The following is an 11,308-nucleotide window of genomic DNA, read 5'->3' as shown; positions in this document are numbered from 1 at the left end:
CCAAACAACAACTCCACCCCGCTGTCAGCAGCGCGCCACCGAGAGATCTGGAAAACGAGCGCACCCTCTGCTGGAAGGCCTAAAGAATTCGTTTTCTACACGTTAATATTCGCAGTTTCCTGCTCATAGTTTATTACTTCATTATAAAAGCTCGATTTAATTCTGTTTAATTGTCCTCTTTATGTGCCAGAACTATTGTTTGAATCTTTAAAGCTTATTTCTAAATTTCCTTGTACTTTATCAACTCGATCCCTGACCATTTCAAAACTAATTTTTAAATAAATTCAGTGTCAGTGGGAATATTCAATGTTTGGGGTAAAAATAAAGCATCATGTGAGCATCACAAGACCAAAAACAACTACTTAAGTTTAAAAACATACCAGGCAAGTCTGCTGGACCAGACGGAGTGAGTCCCCTCGTCCTCAAGGCCTGTGCCCCCCAGCTGTGTGGAGTCTTTCATAAACTGTTTATGCTGAGTCTGAGTCTGCAGAGGGTCCCGGTGATGTGGAAGACATCATGCCTCGTCCCAGTACCAAAGACGCCTCGTCCCAGTGGCCCCCAGGATTACAGGCCCGTGGCACTGACCTCCCACATCATGAAGACCCTGGAAAGGCTCATCCTGGACCAGCTGCGACCCATAGTAAGACCACACCTGGATCCCCTTCAGTTCGCTTATCAGCCTCGTCTCGGAACAGAGGACGCCATCATCTACCTGCTCAATCGTGTCTACACCCATCTGGACCAGCCGGCGAGCACTGTGAGGGTCATGTTTTTTGACTTTTCCAGTGCTTTCAACACCATCAGGCCGACCCTCCTGGGTGATAAGTTAGCAGCGATGCAGGTGGATGCTTCTCTGGTGTCCTGGATTGTTGATTACCTGACAGGAAGACCACAATATGTACGTCTCCCACAGTGTGTGTCTGACAAGGTGATCAGCAACACAGGGGCACCACAGGGGACTGTCCTCTCCCCCTTCCTCTTCACCCTCTACACCACAGACTTCAGCCACTGCACAGAGACCTGCCATCTTCAGAAGTTTTCTGATGACTCTGCGGTGGTTGGATGCATCAGCAGGGATGATGAGACAGAGTACCGGGCTGTGGTCGACTCCTTTGTCACGTGGTGTGAGCAGAATCATCTGCAGCTCAACGTGGCAAAGACCAAGGAACTGATCGTGGACTTCAGGAAGACCAGGAAACACTTGACCCCTGTTTCAATCCAGGGGGTCAGTGTTGACATTGTGGAGGACTATAAATACCTTGGAGTACACATTGACAATAAACTGGACTGGGCTAAAAACACCACAGCACTTTACAGGAAGGGCCAGAGTCGTCTCTATTTTTTGAGGCGACTGAGGTCCTTCAACATCTGCCAGAAAATGCTGAGGATTTTCTATGAGTCTGTGGTGGCCAGTGCGATCCTCTATGCTGTTGCATGCTGGGGGAGCAGGCTGAGGGTCGCAGATGCCAACAGACTTAATAAACTGATCCGTAAGGCCAGCAATGTTGTGGGGATGGAGCTGGACTCCCTCAAGGTGGTGTCGGAGAGGCGGATGCTGTCCAAGATAAAGACAATGTTGGATAACACCTCCCACCCACTCCATGACATGTTGGTCAGTCACAGGAGCTCGTTCAGTGAGAGACTGAGATTACCGAAAAGCACCACTGAACGACACAGGAAATCATTCCTGCCTGTGGCCATCTCCCTGTACAACGCATCCACTTAACACACTGTTTGCTGCTACAACTACACATGTTTCTTTTCCAAATATTTATTTATAAGTGACTTATGTATGTATGTATGTATATATATGTATATATTGTACTATTCTTAGTTAGCGTATTGTCTGTCTTGTCTTAATGTTGGTTTAAAATGGAGCACTGTAACAAAAAATAATTTCCCCCAGGGATCAATAAAGTATTCTGATTCTGATTCTGATTCTGAGAATGGTATATTTGCAGACTGGCCTTTATCAGGATCATCTCCTATTTATGTTGAATTATTATTAATGCAAATATGGAAATCAGCTGGGATAATTCTGGTTTATATACTGCTACACTGCAGGGGAGCTAGATTCACCGTGTTTTGTTTTTGACTCACTCTACCCCCAGCTTACAGGTTTCGAGAACCAAGAGGAATAAAAAGCAGTATGTATATCTACTTAAAGACTAAAATATCACAAAATAGATCATTGTATTTAGAACTATGGCATAAACACATAGTTTAACTCTAAGTTAATATTTTTTCAGAGGTGGAAACAAGCTTCCATAACCCAGAGCTCAATAAGATGAATATTTGTCACTATATGTTTGTAAAAGGTAATTTGTGTTTGAATTGTTAGTAATTCTTTTCTGGATAACATTTTTTATAGGGAGCGACCAACATGAATAGGGACAAAGGATGAAGATGAAGAGGAAAAGAGGAAGATTCAGAAAGGAGAGCGAGTGAGATGGAGGCAGTGGTAACCCCTACAGGGAGCAGCCGAAAAATAAAGGCCCTTAAAGCGGAATAGCGCTTTAACGACACGTGGAACGTCGGACTCTTGTTGGAGACGGACCGGAAGTAGCGTGAGGTTACAGAAGATTCTTGTGAAGTGTTGCACCTGGTAAGTTTATAAGCGGCTCTTTAGTGGCCACTGAGGAGCTCATTTTTGTACAGTTTTGTGACACGGGTTCGTCTCCAGGTGCTCCCCGCTGTAAATCCGCGCTTGGGGAGAAAATCGTTGATTACTGGGGGTTTGTTTCGAGTCTGCATCCTATGGCGGGAGAGCTCTCAAGCCTCGATGCTCCTCTGAGAACCCGGAGCTCTGACTCTGGTGGTCGGTGCTACATAAACTGGGCTAATTTCTCTGCTAGCTTAACTCTGAACTCTCTTTATTGCATATAAAATATGAACTTACTAGTAAAACTCTTTCTAAATCACCGAAACAAACTAGCATTATTAACAAACTAGCATTGAAGAGATGTGGGTTGTTATAAAAATTACTTATGTATTTGTTTCTTCAAAATAAAGTAATAGCAGTTTGCTTCTGAGTAGATCTTATTTATTTATTTATTTATTTTTTGACATTTTTGACTTCGAGCCTTGTAAAAGCAACCCTATAGCTATCTTGAAATGCACCAGGTCACGTTGAGCAGTTACTACAAAGCAAAGGTGTAAAACATAAGGCATGGTGTCTAAAATCGGCCCGGAAAACACAATCCGGCTAAACATTTTAGACTATTAACTGTATGTAAGTTTAGCTGTTTTTCTACTTTTAAAGACTTATGTCATGGCCAGTGGTACTACATTAAAGTAATTAAGTGAAAGCTACAAACTGTATTTGTGTAATATACCGAGTACACAGTGTTAATAAAAAAAATAAATAAACAGACAATATGAGGTAACAAAAACATTTATGTTCTACAATTACAGGACAGTCTGGAACTACCAGGACTTTTTTAGTTGTTGCTAACCTTACAGATTTTTCACAGTTTCACTGGTCTGGCTCACTTCAGAGGTATTATAGTTTTTTGTTTTCTAATTATTTCTCATTTTTATTTCCTTTTGGCTTTTTGTTTTTAATTCTGTTTATTTTGCTGGTTACTAGAGCTGATTTTCTCACTTCATTTTAGCTTTTAATGTTTAAAAATGTTTAGTTTTTTAGTATCAGTATTAGTTTTAGTCTTTTTAGTTATGACTCACAGTCTTGTAGACTTCCAGAGTCTCAATAAACACGTCCATTGAGCCAGAGAAAATTGGAGAAACACAGTAGTTTTTCTCATATTCACATATTGCCGTGACTTCGGTGTATAATATGTTTTAAATGTGCAGCTGCAATGAGTAAGCTTGGAGTTGTGATTTAAACACACTTCTTAATTGGAAACTCTTCTTCAGCTCCATATGAAGTTCCAAAATACACTTTACAGTTAAAGAGAATGCATGAAAATAAAACTAAACAGATAGCATGTAGTCAGCCACATTTAAACATCCTGTTTGTTGTTGCTGATTAAAATAGTTTCTCTCACTCGTGAACGAGTCAGTCAGCATTCCTGCCTTCACCAGCTGAGGACTGAAAGCGGAAGTTAGATGTACAAATGGATGAAATGAGCTTCGTCTGAAGGTTTGTGGGCTCAGAGTAGAGCTGTTGCTCCTCCACATCAAGATGAACCAGCTGAGGTGTTTCGGACAAGTCCAGGTGGTCCAGTTGGCTGCTTTGGGAACGCCTCAGTGTCGCACTAGAAGAAATGAAGAGGAATGTCTGAGCTTCTGCTTAGATCGCTGCCCTCACGACCCAGACATGAATAAGCAGCAGAAGATGGATGGATGGATGGAAGGAAATGCTACTTTGGGAGATATTTTAGTGCAATGATAACATATTTATGTTAACTATAATCTTTTTTTTCTTTCAAGCTTAAGGAAGATATTTGCAGCCCGCACATTATTTCTATTGTGTTTTTCAGATCTGCACTGTATCAGTCTCAGCTGCTGTGTTTGTCTTCAGTCAGAAGAAAGATGCTTAGAAGTGCATCAGCACAGGTGAGGAGGAAATGGTCGGCGCTGGACTATATAAACCGTACCAGATAAAATCAGTATTAGATTTATGATTTGTAGGTATTGTAATTAATAACAGATGGAATGGGGAAAAAAGTAGAAATTGTAAATATATATTTAAAAAAAAAATCTTGTTGCCAACATTTTGAAGTATTTTAACTATTTGGCTGTTCCTTCTCAGATCATCCGGCAGGCGGTGAGGTACAGGAGTACAGACGCCAGCCTCATCCTGGAGAGATGTAAGTGAATTTCTTCTCCAGCTTCTCTTCTCTCTGCTTTGAGGGGTTTCGAATCTTTTTACAGATGTTCAGATGGGTTGAGATCAGAACATCAGGTCGCTGCAGTGTTTTCTCATCATGGAGGACCGGGACTGCGTCTAGTTATTACACATTAATTCAAAGGGGATTTTCATAAACGCTGGGCTAACTGTAATAAATATGCTGTCTGTATCTGTTTCAGCGATAAACCGGGTGCAGCTGTTAGGTCGGGTCGGCCAAGACCCGGTGATGAGACAGGTGGAGGGCCGAAACCCGGTTACCATCTTCTCATTAGCGACCAATGAGATGTGGCGCTCTGGAGAGGGAGAAATGAGCTCATCAGGTAGGAGTGTATAATGTAGTCTTTAGACCCAACAAAAGATCTACTAAAAACTTACAATACACCGCCAACTGATGTTCATACTATTATTCTCATGTGTAAAGAATTAAGGCCAGAATTGGCCCAAGAAAGACTCCAATCAGACCCACTGCACATCTTAAGGAAATGTGAACCAGGGCGGTTACTACAGCAGCATTTATTTATCATGTAGAAAAACTAGAACATACTGTTGACACTGACCTATTTATCTTATATTGATATATCTCATGGATTAAATAGTTAAATTTGAGAGAGAAGGGCATTTTCACTTAAGATCAAAGTGGGCTGTGTGTGTCCCACATTGTAATATGACTTTGACATCTTTGATGTTGATGTGTTGGATTAGTGCTGTTTGTATGTTAGGATCTTTAGGGTAATCTTGGGATAGTGTAGTGATTTAGGTTAGTACATATGCATTTGGTGCATATTGCTTGTTGTTTGAGTCTGTACTTATAAGCTGTGGTTAGCTTAAGGGGAGTCCCGTTTTACAAACATAACAATTTTATATATTATCGTATTTTAATTGTGAATAAACTGAAACGTCCTCCTCTGAAATGTGACATTTCTCAGCTTGATCTTTCAGCTCAGATTTACTAAAGTAACCAACACCCCTCTTTTTATTCTGATTTGGTTCAGTCTGGTTTTACACATTGAAAGCACCAACATTCAACAGGGTTTGTGATGATTTGGTCAGCTTTGTTTCATTTTGCTGTTGCTCAGTCATATTTACGTACTGCACTGCATGATTTTGATCCGTATCTGCAGATCAACGTGAACTGATATTATCTGCTGTTTTTGCTGCTAGATGTTTTTCATATCATGCATTTTCTGCAGGGTGAGGGCTGTTTGCACTTCAAGGTCTCATTTTTCTTTGCCTGCGTCCCTGAATTAAACACGAGCATTTCAGTGTCGGTGTTTCTGTGTTAGTCACTGAGTAGCAGACGCATTCTCTGCATTCTAGCTTAAATTTTGAAGCTAGAGTGAAATAAAAGGTCAAGTGTTCTTTGAAAAGGTTTAAATGCTAAAATAAATATATGTTAAAAATGCACTGATAAAGCTGAGTGAGCTGATGAGAGGGTGCAAATAAAGGAGATATAATAAACTATCTGGATGATGTTTCGGTAACAAGAAGGAAGAAATTATTTAGGAAACTAATAGACTTTAACAAAATAAACGATTAACTGGAGCTTCTATTGAAGGTGGGATATTCATGTTGTTGTGACATCACTGTTTTATCAGTCAAAGTTGGATGCAACTGCTTGCATTTGCCACTAGAGGGCGTCGGCGAACGTTAACAGATTGTTATTCATTACTACTGCTGGATTTCAAGGTTTTGAGTCTAGACAGCTGCTCTTCATGTGCCTCTGCACTGGGCTCAGTCATCATCAGACACTCCAGCCTTTATGGTTCATTCATGATCGTCATTAGAAATCATAAATACAACTGATGAGACGCGTTTCATAGCTCACTGTGATAGAAAAGCTGTGCAGGCAGCCTTTAAAGTGTTTAAATATTAGAATGAATAACACTCCAAATAAGAGGATTGACTGTTTTTCTCATGTTCTCTTGGGCTTAGCTCGGTTTTTAAAGGTATTTCAAGCGCTCTTGTTTCTTTGGAGAGTCTGAATACCAATTAATCTGATTCGCCTGCTGCTGTTTTCTAATTCCAGGTGACATCAGCCAGAAGACGACGTGGCATCGTGTGTCTATATTCAAACCTGGTCTGAGAGACGTGGCGTACCAGTACGTCAAAAAAGGGTAGGACCTGCATGTTTCCTGTACAGGCAGAAGACTTAGCTGTGAATACATGTGTAGATTTACTGCTCTGCTGCAGATGGGAAAGGGGGAATAAAGCTGCATGACTATTTTTACCAGCTCTCTAAATGTTCCCAAACCCAAGCCAATCACAGAGTAATCAGAGTAATCCTATCTGTGTTTATCCACTGTCAGACATGAGTTGGCTTTCTTCTGATTGGCTGCCCCTCATAAACAGAAGGTTTGACCGGTATGTGAGTGGGAATTATGTGAGATGGCCATATGAAGAATACCCACTCCCAGTGACTTGTCTGGCATTGTAGATTTAGAGCTTGCAGTAGTTACTGTAAGAATCAGCATCCACCTTTGTGACAGAGTTAGAGATGGAGGCGAGGCTTAGATGGTTTGGACATGTGCAGAGGAGGGAGAGGGGCTATATCAAGTCAAAGATGCTGACGTTGGAGCTGCCAGGCAGGAACAGGTTGTTCTCACAGCCTCCGTGACAAGTAAACACAACCTGATGTAAAATCACTTGTAGTGCTTCTTTACCTTATAAAGACATGCAGCATTTTATTAGTATTGCAGAGTAAAAACACTCCTCGGTGGGGGGGGGGTCTTTGGTATTTTGAGTAAGAAGTAGTTACTCAGTGACTCCTACGACTTCTGTTTTCAGATATAAAAATATGCTTTTATGGTCTTTTAAAGCTCCAGAATCTCTTCATCACATTAGGAGTTTCAGAATAAAAGAACATTGTGCGAATGAACCATTGTCATTTTCAGGTCGAGGATTCTAGTAGAGGGGAAGCTGGACTACGGCGAATACGTGGACAAGAACCAAGTCAGACGTCAGGCCACCACCATCATCGCAGGTCAGGTCAAACACCCACACAAACACACTCGGGCCTGATTTAGACTTTGCCGGATACTCTTTGCGTCGGCACTGCCGGCATTTATTACTTGTTTTTTACTGTGTGGTGGTGTCTGTGTTTCATATGCAGTAGCAGCCAATAGAAAGACATAAAATGCTGGGACTTTTGCACAGGATTCAGGGTTTTTTTGTTTGTTTGTTAAAGCGTAGATTTCCAGCTGAAGCCTAAATCCAGTGACTCACATCTACTCTGTCAACATGTCACCCCGATGTTCTCCTCTCTGATTCTTTTTGATTCTCTGCAGACAACATCATTTTCCTGAGCGATAACGTGCGAGACAGAACCTGAAGGACCTTCCTCTCCGTCTTCGTCTCCACCAAACACCAAGGCGACTTCTTTTTGTATTTTCTTCTTTATACCAAAATAAGACTCAAGGATGTGAAGTAAAGGAACTGTTTTCACAAGAAGCCGGGAGGACGGACAGGATAAGCTATGATCATCTTTGGCTGCGGCACCACCTGCTGGTGCACATGAAGTCTTTGAGGCTTCAGGAGGAGCAGAAAGAGCTCAGCTGTAGTAAATGTACACCTACTGATTATGACTTAGACGTTACAGATAACTTTAATGTTGTTTAATCCATCCAAGTGTTCTAAACGCTTCTCCTGAATCATAACTCTGAGTTTGGGGACTCTTTGAAAAGTTGTAGCTCTGTTAAGAGCAGCTCTCACTCTGCTCTCACTTACTGTGACTTGTAATGTTATAGATTTTGTTTCCTTGTGCCAGTAAAGACATACTGTCTTTATAAGCTGAAGTTGTTTCATGGTGAGTAAGACAAATTTACCCTGTGAGCCAGTTTCACAGGGACGCCCACAAACCTGTTTCGAAATTTAAATTAAATTCTGCCTGCAAGTTATTTTCCCTCATCGCATCTCCGTCACGCTTTATGCTTGAAATCGTTGAGTTTTCTAGGAAAGATGCAGCAATAATCTTCATTTCAAGTAGCTGCTGCCGAGGTTAACTCACAGGTTAGGTCGTCTTGTATGGCCTAACGTGATCTCCTGCTTCTTAAATGCAGTAAAGCTTTCAGAAAGTCACTGGATTATGTGTAAAATGCATCACCACAAAACAGGTTTGTTTCTCCATGCGCGTGAAATGTTGATGTGTTGCAGATGGTCTTAAAATCAGATTTATGGCAGGTAATCGAATCTCTGTGCCTGTCTCTGAAACTAAACGGCTTCAAAGGGAGGTCTTTTTTTCTCGGAGTTTAATTAAACTGCTTCCTGTCTCTTCCTCAAGCAGAAAGCTGCTGTGTTGGAAGCAAAGTCATCTCAAGTGTTGCAATCTGCGTGCAGTTTGCACATTTTTGTCTTGCTACATGATCAGCCTCAGGAGTGGACGCTTCTGCAAAATAAGATACATCTCTGATGTGGTAGCAGTTTTGTCCCATTTGACCCCATGTTACCTTTTTTTTTCTTCCTTTAAAGAAAAAATTAAAGTATTGTCAGCATTTTTCTTCCAGCTCTGCTCCAGTGAAAAGCAGTTTCACTGGAGGTCAAGGTTCACATGTCTCGCAAATTTCGACTCCTTAAGACTGGTTTTAATTTCTGCTGTTTTCATTATTAACTGCATGAGTCATCTATAGCTATAACCACATTACTATGTGGGGAATTTGACAAATATTATCAGTTACATTTACTCTTGTTTTCTGCTCTGTCACTCTTTTGTCAGTTGCACTTATCTGTTTATCTTCATTTCCTTCCTGCACGGTGACTGAACTGTTCAGAAAGGACATACTAGACGTTTGTTTGTTTGTTTTAATACATATATGTTCCTAAAGATACAATAAACAACATTTGTTTAAAATATTTATTAAATGCACTTAAAATTTACTTTATATTGGGTAAATATACAAAACAAAATGAGAGAAAACGTTTGAAATAAGCTGAAAATGTAATTTTTATAGTTAAGGTATATATTTTTTTCAAATATTGTTTTAAAATGAACTCTTTAAACCCGTGTTTTTGTTTTAACCAGAATAATGTGATTGGCTGTTTCAGTAGCAGCCGGGGTGGGATTAAAACGAGAAGGTATTCTTGGCCTAAAGTAATTGGTCGCACGAGTTTTTGAAGTTCCTGATTGGCTGCGCAGGTTGTCATTGAAAGGCTCTGAGGAGCTTTAAATACAGAAGAGATGTGATTGGTCAGGCGGACGAATGTGGGCGGGCGGTTGAGTTACGGGAGAACCCTGTGGATTCAAGTCCAATCAACCACAGTGATACCGGAAGTAGCTTCGGGTTATTTAAAAAAATAAAAGGTTTTTTGAAAGACAGGATTGACTTTAGTTTGTAACTTTGCTTAGTTTCATTTTCCTTCATAACTCACGGACTAGAAATATACAATTGATATTTTTTCTTTTAATAAGAAAAACACTATAATATTCATTTTCATGCAAGAAGTTAGAAAAAAATATGCGTCATACTTAACCATTAGATCTCAAGCAGCACCAATCTTCAAAACAATCACACTACTCTAATTATTTCTAATATTGTAATTAAAACATTTTTTATTTTATTTTTGTTACATTTTTAAGAGATAGCCTAGGGATAAATTAATTTAAGTTTAAATTTACAATCATCTAAACATTGTGTAATATTTGCATGCTGGAATGACCACACTACATAAAAAACATTCAGAGTTAATAGTTTGTACAATGTTTAAAAAAATATACTGGATTAGAGGAGACACCCTTCACAATTGTAACAGCAACAATTGTGCAGCAGTAGTTTCAGATACATAAATATAATCTTTGAAAATGTTCCAATGAAATGTATGTGTGCAAAGAATTTCTTGATGCATGCTCAATTATCCAGGTAAGTAAATCCCCAAAACGTTCTCAGGAGAGAACGTTTCTCCCACTGAAAACACCGCGGCCTGATGAACAGAAACAACTTTTGGGAAACAGAATTTAACTAAAGTTTTTCCAAAACCCCGAAAGCCATTTGACGTTGTTAGTTTTATATTTAAATGTAAGAAAATTGCTAAGATAATCATGCAATCTTTAAATCTAAGCTGAAGACTTAACCTTTTTTGTTGTTGTGGTGGCGGCTGGATAAGTTGATTATAAAATGTAAAGGCTTTGATGCTATAATAATAGGTTTGTTTGTTGTTTTTTTTAAAGAAACTCTAAATAAGCTTTAGATAATAATTATACAAATGTCTAAACTTGACTATTATTATTATTAATTTATTATTATTATTGTTACAACATGGTACTAGTAGTAGTATTTTTTTTTACATCACAACTAACAAAAGCAAATATTTTTGTATGCAATTAATATCTTTGCATGTATTATCATTATTATCATTATTATTAAAACAATATTGTTGCTGTCGTTGTTGTTAAATTACTGACATTTTGTCTTTGCCAACAACCAGAAAAAAAGCTCTGCAATCACTATTAGGGTTTTTATTTTGAAATTAGAGACCGGAAGCTCCGCTTAGTTAACCTGACTATTT

At 39.5% G+C, this 11,308-nt stretch overlaps 1 protein-coding gene across 1 annotated transcript; it reads left to right on the top strand.

The window, feature by feature from the left end:
* Nucleotides 1-2,495: 2,495 nt before the first annotated feature.
* Nucleotides 2,496-9,658, top strand: ssbp1 (single-stranded DNA binding protein 1). Its single transcript, XM_082509567.1, has 7 exons — nt 2,496-2,605; nt 4,443-4,518; nt 4,715-4,772; nt 4,993-5,133; nt 6,840-6,927; nt 7,705-7,793; nt 8,098-9,658. Exons 2-7 carry the CDS (start codon nt 4,495-4,497, stop codon nt 8,139-8,141), a joined length of 444 nt encoding a protein of 147 aa, XP_082365693.1. The 5' UTR covers nt 2,496-2,605; nt 4,443-4,494; the 3' UTR covers nt 8,142-9,658.
* Nucleotides 9,659-11,308: the final 1,650 nt, after the last annotated feature.

The sequence above is a fragment of the Aulonocara stuartgranti genome (assembly GCF_965226115.1).
Source record: "Aulonocara stuartgranti genome assembly, chromosome: 17".
Lineage (NCBI taxonomy): Eukaryota > Metazoa > Chordata > Actinopteri > Cichliformes > Cichlidae > Aulonocara > Aulonocara stuartgranti.
The sequence above is the reverse complement of the archived record's forward strand: the minus strand, read 5'-3'. Positions and strand labels throughout refer to the sequence as shown.